This window comes from Macrobrachium nipponense, chromosome 2, assembly GCF_015104395.2.
Source record: "Macrobrachium nipponense isolate FS-2020 chromosome 2, ASM1510439v2, whole genome shotgun sequence".
Taxonomy (NCBI): domain Eukaryota; kingdom Metazoa; phylum Arthropoda; class Malacostraca; order Decapoda; family Palaemonidae; genus Macrobrachium; species Macrobrachium nipponense.
The window spans coordinates 104933252-104959349 of record NC_087201.1 but is presented as its reverse complement, the minus strand read 5'-3'; the positions used below and the strand labels follow the sequence as shown (position 1 = coordinate 104959349).

Below are 26098 nucleotides of genomic sequence, written 5' to 3'. Positions count from 1 at the left end.
CTGACCTATTGCTAGAATATGTATTAGGGTCATGAGCTCAGGTAGTGGTCATCTGCTGCCCCGAACGTCAACGCCTCTTTAGTTAAAGGCTAGATCCACATCGAAAATTGTAACCTTCCTCAGGAGAATCAGAAGTCGTTGGAAACAGTATGATGGATACGCGTCAGAAATTGAGTGTTTTGTCTCCTCAGCTTCAGCACCAGACGGTGAACGTCCAATGCTGAAACTCTCGTCAAAACCAGTAGGAGACGGCAGTGGTAATTTGGCTTAGTCGATCAGAAACTGCCCTCTACAAGGAACCTGACCATCTTTTGATTTATGTAGTCAGGGTAGAAAGCGGCAATATTTTAAGAAAAATTGTGCTCTATGAGTATTATGTTGTGCTTTGCTCCAAAGATGATTATGTAGAACAACAGAACATCACAAACAAAATACCAGAAAGAGATATTGAAATTATTGTTGTTGATATGAATAGGTAAGGTGGTAGAAACAATGAAGGTATGGAGATTATAATTTAATAAGAATACGCCCTGGAGATTACAAACAAAAATAATGTGCAGTTTGTTAGTTTTTGCGCTGCTAATAATTTTTTTATTGGAGGTACTCATTTCTTTTTTCCAACAAACTGACATTTGTAAATTCATGTAGACTTCTCCAATAGTCCGTGATCAAGAGAGAAAAAGAACAGTGAGAATGTAAGGCGCTACAGAGGAGTTTTTGTCGCAGTGATCATCAATTTGTCAGTGTCACACTAAAGCTGAAATTGAGTATCAAAGCTTAATGAAGTAAATATTCGTGAAGATGAACATCAGAAAGCTTTTGCTATAGATTTGAAGTTCTTCAAACCATATTTGTGGAGAAGCACACAATTAAGGAGGAATGGTTAGACATGGAGCATATTTGGTCAATCTGCTGGAAAAGGATAACTTGAATAAGGAATAAAAAAGCAGGAACGTTGAACATCTGACGAGCCATGTGATACAATGAAGAATAGACTAGAGCAGTTGAGAGAGTTCAGAGTGAAGAAGAATGAAGCAAAGTAGAACGTGCGAAGGATAGAGTGGAGTCAAACAAAGATCGAGTAGAGGTAAGCGAGAATATTTTGAACAGGCTGATATTGATGAAACCATACATTCAGGGAGTGTTACTGATGTTTGAGTAGCCTCCAGGATTATAAATGAAAGAGAAAAATACCTGGGAAAAGGAGATATATATATATATATATATATTATATATATATATATATATATATATATTATATATATATATATATATATGTGTGTGTGTGTGTGTGTGTGTGTGTGTGTGTGTACACACACACCACACACATATATATATATATATATATATATATATATATATATATATATATATAGTATAATATATATATACAGAGAGAGCTAAATCTCTCTCTCTCTCTCATCTCTCTCCCTCTTGCTCCTCATATCTCTCACGCTCCCCCAAACTGCTAGCACCAGCCCGCCCACCCAACCCCCGGCCCCCGGCCTTTTCCGCCCTCCTAGAGAAACTGGGGCCGCTTCAGATTTCGTCGCTTCTCCTTTCCTTAATTAACTCTTTCGCTCAATTACGAACTCTAGGTAGGAAGAAAAAGTATCTTTGAGATATTCGATAGCTGATCAACGATAGGCTAAGAGCCAAGAGATTGAGATTCTTATCAGGATCAGCATCTTGCTTCATCATTCTCTCTCTCTCTCTCTCTCTCTCTCTCTCTCTCTCTCTCTCTCTCTCTCTCTCTCTCGGTATTTCGTTCTCCTGCTTGCGTAAGTGTCCTAGCCCTGTACAAATATACATCTTTGATTAACAAGACTTGTGTAACATGGATGGTCTCATAACTTGGATAATTTTCGTTTCCAGGATAGGTGAAAATGGTAAGAAAATTATTCTCATTATTTTTCATAAACCGCTTCTGGTCCAAACCAATGTTTGGAGGACAATGGAGTGACGTTAACATGAAGATAATTGAAAAAAAAGGCTACAAAGTGAATGATTCCAAATAATTAGAAGTAGGAGAATGAAGCTTCGGTTCTTAAAACCAGAGAACAATTCCTCATAAACAGATAGAGGAAGATTCCTTATCTGTCACGCAAAGTGAATAACTTCGCATCATATGATGCGTCGCATTTCACATAGGAGAAATCGGAGATTGGCGCGTCAACTTATTATACAAACAAAAACCCAAGACTAGGAAGAGGAAAATGAGGCGTTGACACCATGTAGAAGTGTGCGAAGCACATAAAAATAAAGAGGAGAAACGTGCTTCAATTCTGCAAAGAAGAGTTTGGCAACACACAGCAAATCGCCTTCCACACTCGGTATTTATTCTCTTACAAATTATTAGCGTACAAATGAGTTTTAGTGAACCTTGGCGAAGTAATTGACCTGAAGAGGGTAACTTTCGAAGCAAGTTTCGAAATTACTGGTAACAGGCAATAATGTAATTCCGCTTTTCCTTGCTGTCTCTTAGCACAGTTGAAGTCTATTTCATTAAATCAAAAATAAAACGATGAATTCTAGATTTTCTGTCCTCGCTAATATTCTTAACATTAAACTTATAGAAAGAAATAATTGACGGAAAGAACTCGGTTTCAATGTTTTAGAGTTAGACTGACAGCCTAAGGATCTGTTACTAGTACAAATTTCTCTTTAACACAGTGATTGTAAGATGGCTGATAAATCTTTTGCATGCTTATTCGAAACATCAGGAGAGAGAGAGAGAGAGAGAGAGAGAGAGAGAGAGAGAGAGAGAGAGAAAATTATTATCAGTCGTAGATACCTGAAACTGTCTTGCAAACGAAGAATAAAAGAAAAGCAATAGAATGTGGCGGAATTTTATAAATTATTTGTATGTATGAATGCATGTATTTATGTGTATGTATATATGTATGTAAGCTGTAGATTACCAAAATCAGACGAACTATGTATTCTCTCCTCCAGGTATTACCCAGCTTCAAGTTTGATTACCTACATTATGTGTGATTCTTTAGAAATAGTAAAGCTTATCTCTCTCTCTCTCTCTCTCTCTCTCTCTCTCTCTCTCTCTCTCTCTCAAAGACCTTGTATTTATTTCCCCTCTCAGTTTCTTTGTTATCGCGAGACTAAATGTTTCTGTCGTAGATCTAGATTAGATAAGAATTAATTATATTAATTATCTTATATATTATAATAATATATAGAATATATACTATATATATATATATATAATATATATATGTAGATAGATATATATATATATTATATATATTATTATATATATATATTAATTTTCATTATTTATAGAGGTCTGTGCAACAAAGGCATAAGTAAATTTGAAATAGAAGAAATACCTCATTGAAAACTAAAGAATGTAAGAGGTCACTAACGACTTCATAAATATTGATTTTCTTTATATGACCCAACGTTGAGCTTCCCCTCATTAAAATGACTATTCATCCTATCTTGAGATATCCATTAAAACATAGCTTGAGTATCCAGTCTTGAGTTGACACTCAGTGAAATGTTCGGTCATCAGTCAGGAGCAAGGCCCAAAATTATTGTTTTTAAGAGACTCGGTCATTTTCTTTTCACTCGTCCTAATAGTTTCTTAAACCATAAGGCTAACACGAAGAATGAACCTCGCTGACTGGGTGGGGATGAGGGTGGCGGGGGGTGGAATGGCAATGCTGCCCCAGGTGGGACGAGGAGGGGTAATAAGTTAGAGGTGTTTAATATTAAGCCTCAAAGGCGTTCACGAGACACTAGCGTCTGTTGACATAAAGGAAGACATTTGAGGAGTGAGAACATTTTTTCATGTCTCCTCTTGTATCTGGTAAGTGGTGTCATACTATCTTAAGAAGCTTTAAAGGTGTGTGGAGAGAGAGAGAGAGAGAGAGAGAGAGAGAGAGAGAGAGAGAGAGAAATGGGGTTTGGGAGGTCAGTATATCCTACGCAGGAGCCGGGAACTTCTAACTTTCAGTTATAATCACCTCGCTTTACACTACACTCCATTTACTCATTGCATTGAATGCAAGAACCACTAAGTCTACTATTTGTCTATCTACCCATCTATTTATCCGTCTTTTCTTTCCCATATCTAATTTGCTTTTCCCCTCTTGGGTTAGTCCCCCTCTTTCCTCCCTTCCAGAGACCAGGCGGGAGGTGGAGTGTCCAGAGTAGGGGCTGGATGTAGCGGCGGTTTGTACTAATATGCTTCCCCAGGGCTGGTCCTCACACGTCCCTCGTAGGCTCACACCCGCTAATGACCGTACAAAGCGGCCGCCCGCTGAGTCGAAGTCTCCGCTACAACGGGACAGGATATATGCTCGTTTTTCCTCGTTCAGGCAAAACTTCCCTCTCTGCGTTGTTTATAATGGGTGAAAACTCGAATCAAGGGAGTATGGTCTTTACGATACATGGCGATAAAGGCCAGTGTTTCGCGCGCTACCGCATGGCTGGGAATCCTGGCGCGTGCTCACGAGACAGAAAACGGAAAATATTTTATTTACCTTTTTCCGTTTTTGGTTAATGCATATTTTTTCCCCTCATTAATTCAGTCGACTTTTAAGCCTAGTTCTTTCTTAGTCTCGCTGTCATTTATTATAATAATAAGACATACAAGGAAGACGTTCAGGCGGAATTATATTAAGAAAAGAGGCCATGAAAATGTGTTTTCCTAAATGAAGCGAATATGGTCGCCCGTCATATGGCATCATTGACCGATGAGAGGGGGTTCCTCATTTGAAAGGATTATTGGGATGGAGCTCCTTTCTTTAAAGCTTCGATTTTGGACATATTAATTGGATATTTTTGTGTGCCCTTAAACTAACGAATGGATCAACCTCCCTCTGTGTTGGGTGCACAGTATACGCACATTCGTACATACAATATAATATATTATATATATAGATATATAATATATATAATATATATATATTATTATATATATCTATAATATAGATATATATTAATATATATTATAATATATGATATAATATATATATATAGATTTATATAAATTTCTAGATATTTTATCTAGATAAACAAGGATAATACCTTGGATCCTTCTATTGATTTCTTAGAAGCACGATACGGTGTTTTTACATTGCATATATATATATATATATATATATATATATATATATATATATATACATATATATATATACTATATATATCCATATATATGTATATATATATATATATATATATATATATATATATATATATAATATATAAATATATATATATATATATATATATATGCGTGCGTGTGTGTGTGTATGTATGTATGTGTATGTATATACATATGTATGTATGTATATGTAAAATCTACTTGTCACTTTTTTACCAGATACATATGCAACTGTAATAGCCACAATGTCCTCTTAACTTCTTGAATTCTTTGCTCTTTTTTGGATACGCCTGTCACCACAAAGCCTGAAGATCCAAGTTTAAAGAAATTTTTGAAAAATTGTGATATCCGGTACCGGGAAACGAACCTAGGTCCCATAATCACACAGAGGTCACGTTGCCGACCTGACCACGAGAAGGATATCGTTATTTGTATGATTAGGACGTTTTCAATCCATATTTCTTACGTCAAATCATCTTACTGTAGAAACAATGTGATTTAGAATTTTATATTTTCAAACACATGCCTTGCACTTGCAGTTGTCAAATCTGTCTGTCAAAATTTGAAATGGAATAAATTCCAGTCAAAAGGAAAGAGAAAATTTGTTATAGAATTAGACGATTTTGTCCGTGGAGTTCTCTGCGTTAACTGTGTCTCTTGCTTAGATTACATCATTTACGATAATACCTTATGTAACTATGCCATCAAGCTCAATGGCTGATGATTGCCAGTAAATGTAAGTAAAAACAATTGGGTCAAGACCAAAATAAGGACTTGTCTGGCCCCGTGAAGTAAGTGACGTAAAAGCGAAACAAATTTTAGATGCATATATTTTGCTTATCCAAGTATTTAAGGGTCTTCTAACACTTCTGGTGCCTGTACCATGTACTACTCTAAGGGAATGTTCAAAGGACATGTCCACGTCATCTCCATCTCCCTTCCATCATTACCTCATCTTCTTAATGGGACTTGCGTAAATTCCCTTATGGTATCACTACTAATTCTATTCCGCCACCAGACTGCTAAAATTTTCTTGAAGCTTTGTTCTCAAATGGACAAAATATTCGGATGTGTTTTGATAGCCATACCATGATGCATGTCCTTACAGCAATACAGATCTTACTATGTAGGATTATGTATAACCTCACTTTCCTATGCAAATTCAGTCTACTTGGTTTACAAGTCTTCATTGTTTGGTTTTTTCCTATTTCAGGCCTTTACCAAATTTTCACTAAAGAGAGTCTAGACATATTAAAGACTCAGCCTCATTAATTCTGAGCTCATTATCTTTTTCATCTCTCTATATATAGAATGTATTCTACTAAGCAAGATTTGTAAATGTGGATTTTTTGCTGAATAAAAAAGCATCCTCTCAGTAAATTAAGTTTCTATCTTTACTCCAATCATCTTCCACTGTGTACCATAAAAAGGACTTTTCATCTTCAAGTGCTGCACCAATTCCATTCCTTGGATGATGAATATTGTGATCCCTCTAAAGTTAGCAGCTAACTATATGACAGGTCACCTTTCTTTGGTATCGTCACTCTCATTTCCATCTCCCCAACATCTGACATTGTTCCCTCACTCCATATTCTGCAGAACATTGTACTTGGCATACAAGATGCCATTTCATTTCCGTCAAAATCATCTCGGCAGTGATGCCATCATAGGCGAGTGCTTTCTGTCTCCTAAGTTTCTTATGTCTAATTCCACATCAAAATCCGTGAATTCATTCGTTAATATAGCCAAGTATTCTCCTGCTTCTAAGTATAGCAATAAATTGATCCACTTTCTTTTCTCGTAGTTATGATTTTACAGAAATGTTCCACAGTGTTGTCTTTCTTCTTCTAGAAAAATGTTCCACTCGGTGTTCTTTCTTCTTCTACAAAAAATGTTCCGCTTGGTGATGTCTTTCATCTTATACAAAAATGTTCCAATCGGTGTTGTCTTTCCTCTTCTACAAAAATGTTCTGCTCGGTGTTTGTCTTTCCTCTTAGACAAAAATAATCCGCTCGGTGTTGTCTTTCTTCTCCTACAAAAATGTTCCGCTCGGTGTTGTTTTTCCTCGTCTACAAAAATATTCCGCTCGGTGTTGTTTTTCCTCTTCTACAAAAATATTCCGCTCGGTGTGGTTTTTCCTCTTCTACAAAAATATTCCGCTCGGTGTTGTTTTTCCTCTTCTACAAAAATATTCTGCTCGGTATTGTTTTTCCTCCTCTACAAAAATATTCCGCTCGGTGTTGTTTTTCCTCTTCTACAAAAATTTTCTGCTCGCTGTTGTTTTTCTTCTTCTACAAAAATTTTCCGCTCGGTGTTGTTTTTCCTCTTCTACAAAAATGTTCCGCTCGGTGTTGTTTTTCCTCTTCTACAAAAATGTTCCGCTCGGTGTTGTTTTTCCTCTTCTACAAAAATGTTCCGCTCGGCGTTGTTTTTCCTCTTCTCCAAAAATGTTTTGCCCGGTGTTGTTTTTCCTCTTCTTCAAAAATGTTCCGCTCGGTGTTGTCTTTCTTCTTCTACAAAAATAATCCACTCAGTGTTGTCTTTCTTCTTCTACAAAAATATTCCGCTCGGTGTTGTTTCTCCACTTCTACAAAAATATTCTGCTCGGTGTTGTTTTTCATCTACAAAAATGTTCCGCTTTGTGTTATTTTTCCTCTTCTAAAAAAATATTCCGCTCGGTGTTGTTTACCCTCTTCTACAAAAATATTCTGCTCGGTGTTGTTTTTCCTCTTTTAAAAAAATATTCCGCTCGGTGTTGTTTTTCCTCTTCTACAAAAATATTCCGCTCGGTGTTGTTTTTCCTCTTCTACAAAAATATTCCGCTCGGTGTTGTTTTTCCACTTCTACAAAAATGTTCCGCTCGTTGTTGTCTTTGTTCTTCTACAAAAATAATCTGCTCAGTGTTGTCTTTCCTCTTCTATAAAAATGTTCCGCTCGGTGATGTCTTTCTTCTTCTATCAAAATATTCCCCTCGGTGTTGTCTTTCTTCTTCTACAAAAATGTTCCACTCGGTGTTGTCTTTCTTCTTATACAAAAATGTTCCGCTTGGTGTTGTCTTTCCTCTTATACAAAAATGTTCCAATCCGTGTTGTCTTTCAGTCTTCTATAAAAAATGTTACCCGCTCAGTGTTGTCTTTCTTCTCTACACAAGTTCCAATCGGGTTGTCTTTCTTTCTTCTTACAAAATGTTACACTCGGTGTTGTCTTTCTTCTTTACAAAAAGTGGTTCCACTACGGTGGGTTGTCTTTTCCTCTTATACAAAAATGTTCCAATCGGTGTTGTCTTTCTTCTTCTATAAAAATGTTCCGCTCGGTGTTGTCTTTCCTCTTATACAAAAATGTTCCACTCGGTGTTGTCTTTCCTCTTATACAAAAATGTTCCGCTTGGTGTTGTCTTTCCTCTTATACAAAAATGTTCCGTTCGGTGTTGTCTTTCTTCTTCTACAAAAATGTTCCACTCGGTGTTGTCTTTCCTCTCATACAAAAATGTTCCGCTCGGTGTTGTCTTTCTTCTTCTATAAAAATAATCCGCTCGGTGTTGTCTTTCTTCTTCTACAAAAATATTCCGCTCAGTGTTGTCTTTCTTCTTCTACAAAAATATTCCGCTCGATGTTGTCTTTCTTCTTCTACAAAAATAATCCGCTCGGTGTTGTCTTTCTTCTTCTACAAAAATATTCCGCTCGGTGTTGTCTTTCTTCTACAAAATTATTCCGCTCAGTGTTGTCTTTCTTCTTCTATAAAAATATTCCGCTCGGTGTTGTCTTTCTTCTTCTACAAAAATGTTCCACTCGTTGTTGTCTTTCTTCTTATACAAAAATGTTCCGCTGAGTGTTGTCTTTCCTCTTATACAAAAATGTTCCAGTCAGTGTTGTCTTTCCTCTTCTACAAAAATGTTCCACTCGTTGTTGTCTTTCTTCTTATACAAAAATGTTCCGCTGAGTGTTTGTCTTTCCTCTTATACAAAAATGTTCCAATCAGTGTTGTCTTTCTTCTTCTACAAAAATGTTCCGCTCGGTGTTTTCTTTCTTCTTCTACAAAAATGTTCCGCTCGGTGTTGTTCTTTCTTCTTCTACAAAAATGTTCCGCTCGGTGTTGTCTTTCCTCTTCTACAAAATTAATCCGCTCAGTGTGTTTTTCTTCTCTACAAAAATATTCTGCTCGGTGTTGTCTTTCTTCTCCTACAAAAATGTTCCACTTGGTGTTGTATTTCTTCTACAAAAATGTTCCGCTTGGTGTTGTCTTTCTTCTACAAAAATGTTCCGCATGGTGTTGTCTTTCTTCTACAAAAATGCTCCGCTCGGTGTTGTCTTTCCTCTTCTAAAAAAATATCCCGCTCGGTGTTGTCTTTCTTCTACAAAAATGTTCCGCTCGGTGTTGTCTTTCCTCTTCTACAAAAATGTTCCACTCCTTGTTGTCTTTCTTCTTCTACAAAAATGTTCCGCTCGGTGTTGTCTTTCTTCTACTAAAATGTTCCGCTTGGTGTTGTCTTTCTTCTACAAAAATGTTCGGCTTGGTGTTGTCTTTCCTCTTATACAAAAAATGTTCTGCTCGGTGTTGTCTTTCTTCTTCTACAAAAATGTTCCACTCGGTGTTGTCTTTCTTCTACAAAAATGTTCCATTCGGTGTTGTCTTTCTTCTACAAAAGTATTCAGCTCGGTGTTGTCTTTCTTCTTCTACAAAAATGTTCCGTTTGGTGTTGTCTTTCTTCTACAAAAATATTCCACTCGGTGTTGTCTTTCTTCTACAAAAATGTTCCGTTCGATGATGTCTTTCTTCTACAAAAATATTCTGCTCGGTGTTGTCTTTCTTCTACAAAATTGTTCCGTTCGGTGTTGTCTTTCCTCTTATACGAAAATATTCCGCTCGTTGTTGTCTTTCCTCTTCTAAAAATATTCTGCTCGGTGTTTTCTTTCTTCTCCTACAAAAATGTTCCGCTCGGTGTTGTCTTTCTTCTTCTACAAAAATGTTCGAGTCGGTGTTGTCTTTCTTCTTCTACAAAAATGTTCCACTCAGTGTTGTCTTTCCTCTTCTACAAAAATGTTCCAGTCCGTCTTTCCTCTTCTACACAAATGTTCCAGTCGGTGCTGTCTTTCGTCTTCTTCTGACAAATATTTTTCACCCGTGGATATTCCATTAATAATTCTGAATACATGGCTCTGTTAGTATCAGTAATAGAATGTTATTAGCCTGAATTGAGCGTTGTTTTTGTGCTCTATTAGAATCGTAAGAACAGAATCTTTAATAATAGGATAGAGTTTGACAATGGGTAATAATAATCTGAATTATTTTTCAAACCTAAGAACAGCAAGAACAAAAATTAGGATAACATGAAAAAAATGAGATATGGATCCCTTTAACCAAATTTCTTTATCTTTTGCTAAATTTATTATCTTACTCTACTTCCGTTTCCCTCTCTCTTTCTCTGGAAGTATTCGCATAATTATGATCTCTCTCTCTCTCTCTCTCTCTCTCTCTCTCTCTCTCTCATACAGCACTATGTTTAGAAAATCAGCATCGAGCCTTCCGTACACTGAATGACCTTCCCTAATTGCTCATTATCTGCTATCAAACCATTCCCTAATTAACAGAATCGTGGTAATTATTTATGCATGCCACCACAGGGTATCAAATTCTCATTCGTTTGCCTAATGAAGAAGGAGAGAGAGAGAGAGAGAGAGAGAGAGAGAGAGAGAGAGAGAGAGAGAGAGAGAGAGCATCGTTGGCTTCCAAGCTTTTCTACAAATAGTTATTCATTAGCATGGAAGACGAAAATACGAGTAACGGAAATATGAATATAGGTAAACAAGATAAATCGAGAGGCAGACATCTTGACTGTGCGCCCATGCATTTTTATTGTGCTATACTTAATATATAACAATAAACAACAAAGATTTTCCCAAGTGTAGACGCACAGATCCTGCTGTCATTTTTATTTTACTCTCGTAGTCTAGGGAATTCTGTCAAAGTAAACTCCGAATGAAGTGTGGAGACAGGAAAATTAGAACTGAAAGTCACTGCTTGCTAATGGTGGTCCTTTCCTTCCTAGAGTTTCTAGTTTAATTCATGGCAGGACTCTTCCATGGACGATGTATCGGGACAACTGCGAAGTACTCAACAAAGTTCTACTATATATATATATATATAATATAATATATATATATATATATATATATATATATATATATATATATATATATATATACGGTGCCGTTAACACTGTACATTTGTTGAAAGATAAACAAAACTAATAACAGATACACTGATAAATCAACCATCATTAACAGATTTCGATAGAAAAAGTTAAGTATATCTTAGTATTACCAGACCACTGAGCTGATTAAACAGCTCTCCTAGGGCTGGCCCGAAGGATTAGATATTTTTACGTGGCTAGGAACCAATTGGTCACCTCGCAACGGGACCTACAGCTTATTGTGGGATCCGAGCCACACTATATGTAGAAATGAATTTCTATCACCAGAAATAAATTCCTCTGATTCCGCGTTGGCCGAACCGGGAATCGAACTTCGGACCACCGGATTGCCAGCCGAGTGCGAAAACCACTCGTCCAGCGAGGAACTTTGATGGAAAAAGAGTTCATACTTTGCATATGTCGAGAATTATTTTTCTTTTCTTATATTTTTGTCATTTATTAATTGATTAACTACCATATCAATTTTCTTTATCGTTAAAGGAAATGACAGGTAAACGTTTTAGAGTGTTAACTATGGGCGTTTTTTTTTTACTGAGGATTTTGAAATGTGCATAATATGCCTCCTGTTGTTTTTGTCGTTTTCCTTATTCCTCCAACTTCTCCTCCCTTTTAACCATCTTCTCTTCAAGGATTAGACCTGTCTAAAAAAAAAAAAAGTTTTAAAAAATCCAACTTGAATATGAAAATCTGTGAATTATAATAATAATCGAAACTAAACGAAAACCAAATGGAAGTAAAATTCGTCCAAGCCAAGAGTGATCAGACGCACTTATTTGATACAGCGGAAGAGAGAGAGAGAGAGAGAGAGAGAGAGAGAGAGAGAGAGAGAGAGAGAGAGAGAGAGAGAGAGAGAGAGAGAGAGAGAGAGAAGTCCTGGCTACCCCATAAACTCGTATCGTAGGAGGATGTGCTGCTGGTCCCATGTTTGTAATGAGGGTTTGGCTCATAATCATTTGTCTCGTTAAACGACCATCAATGGAGCATACGGTAACCCGACACCTTATTACGAGCTGGATCAAGAGTATCATGTGTTGTATGGAAGGGCGCCTTGCTTATAAAAGAGAGAGAGAGAGAGAGAGAGAGAGAGAGAGATCGCATTCTTTCATTGTTCTTACAGCAACTGTACATAAGAAATTTGATGTAACAGTGAGGAATTTTCCCACACAGAGAGTGGTTGGGTAGTATCAATACTTATTTTCTCTCTCTCTCTCCTTCCTCTCTTCTCTCTCTCTCTCTCGTCTCTCTCTCTATCTTGTCTATCTCTCTCGGGCTCATCAGTTATTTTTTATATCATCGGGGAGAGGGTTACCCGGCCTGCATCAATTCTTCTCTCTCTCTCTCTCTCTCTAACCCCAGGGGACCTGTTCCCATCAAGGGGAGAAGAGGAGGAGTAAATGTCAAATTAGTCTGTTAGTGTTATAATTTGATCAACGGATTGATTTCTTGGGCGCACTGTCACACTTCCCACAGGAAGGTCGCCGCGCATGGTTCTCGTCACTTCGGGGGTTGAAGGGCGGCCAAGTTTTCTCATTAAAGAGAACAAAGGGCTTTGGGATGTGTATGTGTGCCTGAATGGAATTTGCTCGTCATGTATTTGGAAGCTTCTCGCTCTCATTTTATGAGTGTGTATTTCTGCGATAACAAGCACAGCACACATGAAACATATATGTATCGGTGATCCTGGGTATCATATATATATATATATATATATATATATATATATATATATATATATATATATATATAAAGAGAGAGAGAGAGAGAGAGAGAGAGAGAGAGAGAGAGAGAGAGAGGAGGAGGGGGTGAGCGTGTTCGCGCGTGAGTAAACCGTGTTACTTATTTCATCACATTGTATATACAGAAAGACAATGTTGGAATAGAGATCCCTCTGAGAAATCGTAAGGTGACGATGAACTGAAACAAACGCTCGTGAGTTATTTTCCAACTATAAAAAGAGAGTACAAACTAGGAAATGCATTTATGATCAGATACATGAAAAAAATAGATTGCCCAAAAGCAACACATGATTACCACAAAAAGACAAGAATTAAAAAGTCAAGTGCAACAATTATACAAATAAAAAAATGACAACACGCGTACAGAAAAAACAGCAATTATAACAGTGGTCAGAAGTAAATGCATTCAGAGGAGTTTAGACTTCCTCTTGGTTTCCCCAGTTGGATAGAAAATGGACTCAGGTGTCTCCAGCTCCTCCATCAAAAATATTTCTTAAGAATTTGAAAATCCTCTAGAGAAGACATACATTATTCATTTGCTGTCAAGTCTTAGCGACGAAAGTATTTTAGTGTTTATTTCCTGTTGCTCCACTCTGTAAGAAAATTACATTTTTTGGAGAAGGTTTGTATGTTAGCCGTATTTGCATTGTACCTAAGATATATGTGAGAATTATGAATACCAGCTGACCTACCCGGCGGTGCCCGGGAGAACTGTGAATGACAGGGTACGAGTAGGGGGAAGGAAAAGGGAGGGGGAAATGGAGGGAAGAGGGTTGTGGAAGGGGAGGGAGAAATGAGAAGGGAAGGGGAATGGAAAGGGAGAGGGGGATGGAAAAAGAAGGGAAGAGGGATGTTGTGGTGGAATTTGGAGGGGGAAAGGGATGGGAGGGTGAGAGAAAGATAGAGGGGAGGGAAGGGGAAAGGGGAATTCTCTATGAGAAGAGAAAAATCATCTCTGCTGAACATAAGCCTGTCTCCCTTTCAACAACAGTCAGACCTTTTATTGATTGTGGGAAATATACTGCACAAAAAAGCAGAGGAGAATCAAGCAAGGATCTGTCTTCAGCAAACTGCACAAATTCGTAGTGGATTCAGTATACATGAATGTACTACTAACTCACTGCTGTGCCATACTTCAGAAACTCCTCCTCCATCTTCCCTCCCCCTACCCATAGCCTGTCATTCACAGTTTTCCCGGGCAGGGCCGGTTTGGTTATCTAGTATATATAAGACTATAAACCAACCCTGATCAAAGCCCTATCCCATTGTTTTTTGCTTGGTTTAAATCCACCAGCCATTTAGCCGTGATTGGATAACAGATGGACAAAACGTCCATTATAGTATGATATACTTTTGGGTAATGATTGCATGTACACGATATATGAGCACCATTTAGATGAAAGATGGGTAGTTGTGGAAGTGAAGGCGAATAATAGAATGTTCAGAACACATCATCCACAAAAACGTTCCTTCTCCTTTTAAAGAGCATAGGGTCTGTAATATATCCTCAAGAGTCGTAAACCAAAGCTTTACCCCAAAAAATCGACACACTTTATTTGCATTCCCCTATTAAGTTCCAGTCGACGGTCTTTCCATGGAGAAGTCAGTTTGTCTTTCCTTCCTGCAGGTGTGGTTCCAGAACCGGCGGGCGAAGTGGCGGAAGACGGAGAAGACGTGGGGCAAGAGTACCATCATGGCGGAGTATGGTCTCTATGGCGCCATGGTGCGACACTCACTGCCGTTGCCCGACACCATCATCAAGTCCGTGGACAACGGCGAAGAATGCCCGGCACCCTGGCTGCTCGGTGAGTTTCATAGGAACCGATGCTGCCTAGCTTCGCCTGGTTGTAGCTTCGGTGAAGTCACTCAGAATGCTGGGGGCTGTTGTTAGTTTGGCCTCTTCGTTCTCTTTTAAGGTTAAAAGTTCACGTCTAAACATCAATGATTGTGAAAATCATGACGATGAATAACGTAGCCTCCTGGAATGTAGCAAAGCATAAGCTGTGGAAATGACTGTAAAATATGAAGTTTACAAATGATTTTTTATTTCTTCTTTTTTTCACTTGTTAAATACGACGTCTATTCCACGTCGACCTTTAACACGTCCCATTATTTCTTTTTAATGGACATATGCTTGGAAAACTATCCATATAAATTTCAATCCTTTACCGGAGAATTGCAGTCATGTAAGTGTTTCCGTGTTTTTGTAAAGCTTATTTCACCTCACGTATAAGAAACTGGACATATGTTTTAGAAATAAATGAAGTTAGGTCGACTTTATACCTTGTAAAGATGTGCATACGTGTATATGCTTATATAACTTTGAGCTTCAGGACGTTCCACAGTTCTGCGCATTAGAACCCGAAGAGGAAAATAATAATTTTCACGTTCTTCGTTCGGTCTCAAACCAGAAACAACATAAGAAGAGATCACATGACTTTCCTGAACTATTTTGCGGTGACAGGTTGAGACTGTTATATACAAGGAGTCATATTTTCTTCGCCTACCCTATATATATATATATATATATATATATATATAATATATATATATATATATATATATATATATATATATATATATATATATATCTATATATATATATATATATATATATATATATATATACATAAGTATGTGGACACACATAAACAACATTATATATGTATATATATATATATACATACATATGTATATGGACTTAGGAACATTTGATCCCCGAGGACTAGAATTAAACACGATGAAACTGATTCATCTACACACTTCCGCCGTGTTTAGTACTAGCCCCTTGGGTGGTAAATGTGTTCCTCAAATATCCTTAAATTTTGATCCTCCAGGGGTTAGTACTTAACACAGCGAAACACAATTGACCCCCACCCCCCGGGACTAGTACTAAACACGGCGAAACAGTGTAGATGAATCACTGTTTCGCCGTGTTCAGTACTATAGTAGATTCACATCACCCGTGCATTTGTTGTCTAGGCCAGTCCCTTACGACGCTCCTGATTGGCTGTTGATAAGCCAGTCACAGGGCTGGAAACTCTCAGTCTCTTGAGAGAGTTCACATAGGCAGGATGTATGTTCCACCTCTCCTGAAAGACATATCCCTCAGGAGAGATGGAGCATAGATCCTACCCATGTGAACTCTCAAGAGAGACTGAGTGTTTCCAACCCTGTGATTGGCTTATCAACAGCCAATCAGGAGCGTTGTAAGGGACTGGCCTAGACATCAAATGCACGGTTGATGTGAATCTACCGTAGTCCTTGGAGGTCAAATGCTCCTAAGTGAAATGGTCATTTCACATATTCCCTAGTGATTTCGTGAAATCTCTGATTTCAGATATTTACATAAGTATAAAAAAAGCCTGGTTATATGTATTTACAAGAGTTAATGAAGATATGTGTTCTCTCTTACGTATCTGTCAAGATATAACAACCTCTCATTACGCAATTTCTGCGCCACAACCTCATGAGACCTGCTGTCCCCGGCAGGAATGCATCGCAAGAGTTTGGAAGCAGCGCAGCAGCTTCAGGAGTCTGAACCGGAGGGCGAGAACAGCGACGGAAGGGAGGACATGCAGCAGCAGCAGCAGCAGCAGCCGCGACACCAGCCCCAAGGGCACCAGGCATCGGGAGACCAGCCGGGCGAACAGCAGGAACAACAGAATCGGCAACAGCAACAGCAACAACAACAGCAGCAGCAACAACAGCAACAGCAACAACAGCAAGGTCATCCGGGAGACCAAGACAGTGGTTTTCCCAGAGAGGCTTCTCATTTCTCTATAGATAAGGTAATTATTATTCTCTCTCTCTCTCTCTCTCTCTCTCTCTCTCTCTCTCTGTGTGTGTGTGTGTGTGTGTGTGTGTGGGTGTGTGTGTGTGTGTGTGCTTTAAACACATAAGTTACAACCATTCTTGTAAGCTGTTTACAAAATCCTAGCTTTTACTTCATAACTACTATTCATTATCAGTCTTCATTGTTTTCTTCATTACCGTATATTCTTATACCCTCAACTAACATAAATTTTATATCGTTCTCAGAGAAATATTTCAATGTAACTGAACCTTTCTTCGTACTTGTACTCACAAAATTTTTGAGCATTTAGATTAGCAGAGAAACAATAACTAGTAATGAATTTGAAACCGAGGTATGTACCGTCAGTGCAACGAATTTTTCAATTTTACACACCACACACACACACACATACATATATATATATATATATATATATATATATATATATATATATATATATATATATATATATGTATATAGTACACTTTCTATTAAGCCGTTTCCTGTAACAAAGGTCGGCTTCAGAATAAATCAACTGAGTACTTATTTTCAATGCAATTTAATTTTATTTTTGTTTTGTAACAAGGTTGTTCTACTAGCTCATTTATATTGTACATTCATAAGGAAGAAACAATTGACATGCTATGTGCATTCTACCTAGGCACTGGGGTATTCTATTTAGAATTTCCTAGGAAAAACACATTTACAAAAATATTAAATTCTGATTTCTTTGTTCATAAATATTATGAAGTAATGGATGATTACCTTCACATGTTTTTTTTCTGGTGTCATAGTGGTAGTAGATTTTGTTAGTTTTGATATCCTTGTTATTCCTACTATTAAATGAGGCCCAATTTTCCAGGATGTGGGAAGCAGCGCATCCTTCCCCTCCGTTCGGTCTGATCCCCCAGCAAGCCTCCACGCCTCTAGATCGTCGGGGCAGACGGGTCAGTCGCCGATGTCCGACGACCTGCGCACCAACAGCATAGCAGTCCTTAGGCAGAAGGCACAGGAGCACGCCGCCAGAATGAATCTCAACAACAACCTCGCCGGACTTCACCACACGGAAGCCCTTCATCACCATCATCTCGGGCATTTTTGATCGACTCGCCAGTGAAGTAGTTTTCGAAAACCATTCTGTATCATTGTTACACAAAGAAATAACATCACTAGTACCATTACTGCTGCTGCTGCTGCTGCTACTGTGCTGCTACTGCTACGACAACTGCTACTTTCACTACTGCTGCTGCAAATGATATTCCTTCAGTTATCCCGCCGCTGAAAACTCGCCCAAAGTCGAGCCATTGTTTACTTCCAGTTTCCCGTCAAAGTTGATCTTTAATACCCGACAGATAATTAATAATTATGGAATCCGCCATCTGTTGTGTAGAGATTCGTCACTCCTTTTCGAAATCGAGTTAAATATCAATGCGTTTCAGAGTCAATAATCAATCTCATTAGTTCTCTTTTAGTGAAAAACTCTTATCCAGGTAATTTCGTCGCTTTCTCTATTAGCTTTCGGCTGTTCATTTTCTTGACTCCTCAGAATTCCTATACTATAACTGGTTCTGGACATGATTTACCCCATTGTGTTTGAGATATAGGTAATAGTGGGGCGTAGTGTGTAATTAATCTCATAAATATTGATGTTGGTGATTCAAGTTGCACCAATTTGCAGTGTTAAAGCACGAGTGTTCTGAAAGTATGACTTATTAACAACCTTTTCTTGATTATTAATTTCTGAATTTGACTTGAAAGTGGTTCTCTCTCTCTCTCTCTCTCTCTCCTCTCTCCTCTCTCTCTCTTCTCTCTCTCTCTCTCTCTCTCTCTCTCTAGTGGCTAAAACAAAGGAATTTTTTGTTATTTAACTCGGCGTTTGAAAGATGGGAGACGGGTGATGATGCAACAGAGATGAAATGCTATGGAAATACCTCGATTGTGACTGAAAATTCAGCTTCTGGCATACGTGAAGTGCATTTATTAAACAGAAGAAAATGTTGTAAGAAATATCATACCCATTCGTTGAAAGGGATCATTAAGAAAACCTCGCTATAAGATGACAATCAAGGTGTGTTTTTTTTCGCTCCCCTTCCTTTAATTATAGTTACCATCGTACATTTTTGTTGTTATTATGACGGACTTGAAGAGTCCGTTTTGGGACTGTATGACATTGTGCTGTCGTACAGACTAAAAAGAGTCGTCGTTGATGGAAGCAGCTAATCCTGTCACTGGCTTTAATGTACGAGACATCATTACTGTGGAACATTCTCAAAGTCAGGGACGAATTTCATCGGAGACATCAAGTGTTTCGGGTTTATTCGTGACTTTGTGTGACATGTTGTTGACCCTTCTATTTCAAAATGCTCAGGACATGAAATCCTTTCTTACTGAAACGAAAGTGATGCTTTATTGGAGATCGAACAAAGTGGTATGTGAGCACTCGTTTCAAAACTAGTGACGGACACGAGATCGCAAATCAAGGCGGTCTCAAAGATGACTCAACATAGAGTGAACCCACTGATTCGAAAATTTCGAAAAGACAGTGTAGTGTAGTCTCATATTTCTCGTCAGCAGTTGTTTTATGATTTTACTTGTCAGTATATTTGTTTTGAGGCTAGTTTTAATACGTGAACACTCGGAACAACGTTTGGCCTTAAGAAGTTTGATGTCATAACGCTCATGACGAAGCTTCGAGCATTGCTCATAAGGTTTCCAAACCAAAGTGAAACAGGTGAATAAGTGTGTGATACGTGTTTCATTTTCTTAGTGGCAAGAAGATAATCATAAAAAACAAATGATGTTGACTACTGACTCTCTGTGTTTATATATGATAAAAAAAGGGCGGTTTCGCTTTCATGAAAACTGCTACTTCAAGATGGATGAATTGATTTATAGGTGATGGTGCCAGTTACCGATAACTAGTTGCTTTTTGTACATAAGTGATCTCACTCACGCTTTGTCATGTTTGTTGAAGATGAAAAGGCTTCGGGCTTCATGAAGCCAATCCAGTTTTCAAGTGTTTTTCTCGTTAGTTGTATATGTTCCTCCCAATAAACTGAACAGTCTCTCTCTCTCTCTCTCTCTCTCTCTCTCTCTCTCTCTCTCTCTCTCTCTCTCTCTCTCTCTCGGGTGTGAAGGAATTTTAGTAGAGAAACAGATCGTATTAGTTTGCAAATGCATAATATATCTGAAAATGCATAATCGGTGTTTTGGAAGTTAGAGAATAGTCATGGAGTATAAAATCTGTGACGAATTCATTTTCACTTCTTATTTATCCCCGAGAATCATCCATGACCTCCTGAAGCCCATGGGAATCAGAGCTAATGCGTGACGTCAAAGGATGCTCTTTAACGTCACTGCGTACTCCATGACGTCACAGGATACTCCATGGTATCATCTTCCAAGGGCAAACCCGGCCACACCCTCTCCATTATATCTCAGCCTAGATCTCTATAACTCCTCTGATTAACCACAGAACTTTCATGTTTATGATGCGGAATGTAATTATTTTGTATCCACTAGAAAAACAAAACTGTAGAGGAACATGTGGATCACCGAAATCTTCGCACAAACAACGAGAACCTACGAGCGAAACATTTTAACGACATGATTGTCAACATTTTGTTAATCGTTTATGATTATTTATTATTATTACGTTGCACTTGCATTCTTACGCTCTCCTTCTCGTCATAGTTATTGTTTATTTGATATCACTGCTATCACAAGTAGTACTTGGTGACTTGCTCATTCTTTTCATGCTTGCTTTTGACAAACGTAATTTAATGCTATAAAATAGTGAAAAAATCATAAATTTATGCCAAAGTCTAGATGTTATAGGGTACCGTCATGAGAGGACCTTCTTCGTTTACTATTTGTTATTCATTGTTGTTAATATAATATGATGGAATACTCTCGCTTCTTCCTTTTCTTTTTAGGTATGGATATTTTATAACAATCTGCTGCTCTGTTTTCTTGTCATTCTCACCGTTTTCTTCGGTTGTTTCGTCTTTAACGGACATTTTTCATTTGTTTTCTTGTATTTTTCTCGAAAATTCTGCAAGGTTATTGACCGCATGTTAATTCAGCCACCATTTGCAATTGTAATATGGACAATTTTCTTGTTTACTTACTTAACTGTTTTCCCCATTTTCCGCGACTCCTTGGTCCGTCCTTCTGTATCAGAGAAAGCGCTGTTTTCTCGATGATTTTTTTTTTTTTTAAACACCTGCTCTCTCGCGCCACGTTGATGGGCTATGAGTTATCAAGTTTGTTATGATAGTTAATATTGAAGATAACATTGTTATTATCACAGTGAGAAATAACTTGTTCTTTAGTATTCGGCACCAAGCTATTCCCTGCTTTAAGGTATGTCATCAGATTAACCATTTTACTAATTATCATTGATCCTCCTCTTTATTAAGTTTGAGCCGCGGGGTGCCCGTTTGCCATCAAAACATCGATTGTCACGTGTCATAAATGATCCTGAGTGGCCGTGTATCACCTATACCGTCACTAGTTGACAGACTTTGACGTGTCCCTCCTTTGAAATAGTTAGTTATCAGCTGTTTAGTCATCCCACCAACACTTTCCTGTGACATTTAGCAGATGCCACCTGCATCAACACTCTCGTATGATACGGGGTTGGCCTCAAAATCTGGTTTACTTATAATTTTCTGTCAGGTTTAACTATACTGTTTCCTCACAGAGCTTTGATTCTGTTGTTTTCTTAATTTCTTTAAGGTCAGTCCTCTGGAATTGTTATTCGGAAATGTAAACGTGATATGGTGATATCAAGGTATATCTTTTCACAGCGATTTCGTCAGTGTCTCTTCTCCTACTTTTCCTCCTCCTGTTCTTCTTTATATAAGTCCTCTCATGATGCGCTGCTTTTCTGTTGATTAGGTTCACTTAGAATACTGTCACTAACGCTGCTGTTGCTTTTGCTGAGCCTGCCACCGATGTTGATGCTTTGGATATCACCCACTTCAGGTGACAGGATGCACTCTCTCTCTCTCTCTCTCTCTCTCTCTCTCTCTCTCTCCTCTCTCTCTCTCTCTCTTTCTCATATATGGTCAGTCAAAATAAAAGGTCATAATTCTCACGATCTATTGATGTATATAAATTTTTCTTGTTGGTTGTGAAGCAAAGACATTTTATTTCTTCAAGCATCAATGGCAATAGTGTTTACTACTTTCACCGTTACTCAAGAAATGAACGATTTACTCTTCGTAATTTGTTTCCATTTGTTTTCGAGATATGTGGTAACGATGCTACTTTAATTTTAATTCTAACGTCGAATCTCTGAAATATATATATACAGCATATGTCTCACATGAATATGTATGTATGTATGTATGTATACAGATGTATATTTTCTGTATGTATGTGCTTTATATATATTATATATTTTATATATCATATTATATATATAATGCATATATATATCATATAATGTGGAACGTATATATATAATATATACTATTATATATATATATATATATATACTTATATATATATACTATTATTTGTATATAAGATATATATATATATATATATATATATATATATATATATGTATATATACATATATAAATGGCAAACTCTGTACCATCTACAAAAATGGAGTTAGCATAGTGATTTGCAATTTATATAACATTAGTCAGCTCAGATTTCGTTGTGATATAGAAATTTGATAGACCGAAAAGCTGTGTTTTTCTCCGTAATTTGCAATGAACATCCAAACGTACAGCACGTGTAAATGTACAAATACAAATGCCGTTACATGAAACTTACGCAATCCATATATATATAATATTAGAGAATATATATATAGTTATATATATATATATACATATAATATTAATATATATTATTACATATATATGGATATATATGTGTTTATGTATGTATGTATGTATATATATACATATATATAATATATTTATATACATATATATGTATATTATGTATATCATGTACATCTCTCACAATCATTAACTGTAATATGAAATGCAGATTTAAATGTGCTCACTTTTATGTACAGAAAATAATGTACACACAGACCAAAGTAACGACTGGTTTTTGATGCTCTTAAGATTTGTAGCTGTCAGTCCTTGGATAAAGTGATCGATTCCTGCTTTATGTTTTCGAATATGAATTGTGTCTCTCGAACTGTTAATTTCAAAGAAATCGTTGCTAATAAGAGTACCTATGATTTAACGGTGTAATGTTATTTCACTAAATGATAGTTTTATTGTGTTGTTGGTGCTAATGGGGTTTATATATTGTTTTATTTATATATATAGTATATACTTATGCATATATACATATATAAATAAATACTTTATACATTATATACAAATATATATAAACATTCAAAGTGAATGATTAGCATTTTCTTAAATTTTCAGCAATTTACTTTAAGTAAATTCATATCCATATGATATTCTCTTGGAGGTCTCAAAGTAATGAATCCAGATTGCAGCAAGCCAAAGGAAATAAATAAAACTTAAATGACACAAAAGAGAATTCTCTCTCCTTTTTTTCTTTCAAAATTCCGAAAGAGAAACTCAAGAACAAATGGGAGAGAAGAGAAGAGAAGAGAGCGGTTTCAATGAAATTGAAAATAATCCAGTCGGACGCGGTCACTCTATCCAAGGAACTTTCGACCAATTTATTGTAGTATTTGTCAACAGCTTGAGTGAAGAAATGTACCGTACAGGCATTACACATTTAGTAGTGTACACGTGATGAAAATGGAAGACTGCAGACATCGAATACACCTTTTAACCTTTGTACATAATATATTGTATGTCGGTGTGGACACTCATCTTCTTGTTTTTATGTGACAAATATATGCTCACTAATTTTCTGGGGTTGTTTTTTATTTTTTCATTGTTCCTTAAAATACTACTGACAACCTTCGTTTTCTAAGTTTTTTTCTATTTGTCTTTCATAAAATTTTAAAGCTTTCATAATTTTTGGTGGCATTGACCGGAAACATCCGAGCGATAAGACTAGCCGAATCTCCAAGGAACCTCAGGTAGCAGTTACGTACTATGAGATTCAGCGCTTCTGTAACACGGTTTTTCCGCAATAACTTTTTATCTATGCATTTCATAAATATAACGCTTATTCAGAATACACATTATATCTACACATGAATTTTGACTGTATTCTGCATTACGTAGGTTGAATAAATTTGGTGCTTATAATGTAAAAGTGACTTTTTTTTTAAGACAGGCCAACTTACTCAGAGAAAAGGTTTCGAACGCACTCGTTACGTAACTTATGACAGCATTTCTTCCCTCTTTGTCGATGGATGATTGGGTATACGTAACGAAGGCTAGACCTCTGGCAACAATGACATAAAAATGTAAATACAAGCAAAGCAGTACATCTTTATGAACTCTGAAACCTCTCCACTGATAATTGTCATAATGAACAAACCAACAAAATGTGTTAATAAATACAAAAACACTTCGATTATTAGTCTAACTCCCAAAATAAGTTTCCTAAGAAATTACAGTCTACTGTATTGGTCACAATCAGATTGACAAGATGTAAGGAATAGTTTGGTAATTTTCAACATAGTAGACATTAAGTGATTTGATAAACTGCTACATTCCAATGTCAAGCAATTTTTTATTTATTGGCTACTCTACCTATTTACTGAAAAAAAATAGCCGGTACCGTATTTTTGCTTTAAACCTTCACCAATAATTATCGTCAGAATAATGACTTCATGAGGCTCCACCCACTTTGGCCTCGTTATAATTCATGATAACACTGAAGGCTATCATGGGCATTATTGGATTAGAAAATTTAACTTCTGGCTATAAAACTCATTTCTCGAGTAGTTGTAAGAAGTGCTAAATGATACTCTAAGGATCCCAGCAGTTGGCCTAAACGTTTAATTCGTGTATATTACTGCTATTACTACTGTTCGGGCACTACTGCTACAGTAGTATTACTACTGCTAGCACAGATACCCCACCCACATCTATGTATCGTTCCGCCATTCATAAAGTCTTTGTCATGTTTCTTCACTGTGCAATAAGCCATGGCCTCCTCAGAAATTAAGTTTAACATTAGATGATAGGTTATTTCCTTAAGCTAACAAATTATGGCAACTGGGTATGTTATTGCCGATGTTGAGGCTAAAGATAAATTATGGTATCATTCCTTCATTGCATTATAATCTTTACTATTTGTTTTGCTACATGTAATTATTTTAAAAGATAAATGAATTATGTTCACTTTACTTCAATAAATTCCCATTAGATGTACGAAAAAAAACTCCTAAAACTATTCATGATTTATTTACAAAATGCAGTCATCATCACTCTCGAGGAAAAGATCATCTTCCCCGTCCTCATCGTCACTGGTCAGGCTAATGATAACTGGTTCTACTGTCTCTCGGATATTGTCCGACTCCCAATACTCCTCCTCGAAATGACGGGATTGTCGAACTGCTCTGCCCACACTTCCGGGGGTAACAGAAAGCCTGGCTTCTCCAACCTGTCCTGCAGGTCGGATCGAGTAAATCGACGGAGGGAGAACGTACGTGTCTCTTCATGACCCCCACACCTGTTCAATTGCATTGAGCTCGGGGTGAGCGAAGGGCAAACGCACAGCCTCATGGCCCCATTCACGGATGGTGTTGTCAATCTCATACCTGGCGTCGCAGATCACGGAGAGCAGTTATCCGGCAGAGTACAATTTCCAGAGATTCCTTCCTTACATACACCCTTACATATGTTGGGAAGTTTTATACTTGAATCCCATAGAATGCAAGAGTCGAAGTACTGAAGCCCATGATTCTATTTCCGGAATAATGCCAGCTGTTTTGAGGTCATTTGTCAAGGAACCAACTGTGAAATGCTCCTTCTCGGCAAACTTTCTGTTGATACAGCAGCGAATGGCACCAATCGTAGAGTTATCAAAGACAGGCGGCGCTTGTGATCCTGACGATGGTGAAGGAACAGAACTGGAGGCACAGTTGACGGTGACCCTCATGCACCTGCAGTCATACCCAAAACATATCCAACATGGTCGTACGGCCTAAATAAGAAGAAAAAAATTATATCGGATGATCTGTTGGTCTGCTGGAGATTTTAGCACATATAAGCTTGTATTTACTTTGGATAAAAATCTTATTTTAACAAAAATAGTTATATATAGACTGTTTACATACAATCTCTCTCTTTCTCTCTCTCTTGGTGGCA

The 26098-nt window shown here is 37.2% G+C and overlaps 1 protein-coding gene across 2 annotated transcripts in view; it reads left to right on the top strand.

Annotated features, from left to right (window-relative positions):
- Positions 1-18666, top strand: part of LOC135220884 (visual system homeobox 1-like) — a 327377-nt gene extending 308711 nt beyond the window's left edge. For both annotated transcript variants that reach the window (XM_064258493.1, XM_064258492.1), the window contains exons 5-7: positions 14703-14880; positions 16568-16866; positions 17734-18666. In XM_064258493.1, coding sequence (XP_064114563.1) covers positions 14703-14880; positions 16568-16866; positions 17734-17973 — 717 coding nt within the window. In that variant the 3' untranslated portion in view covers positions 17974-18666. The remainder of the gene's footprint in view (positions 1-14702; positions 14881-16567; positions 16867-17733) is intronic.
- The last annotated feature ends 7432 nt before the right edge of the window (positions 18667-26098 follow it).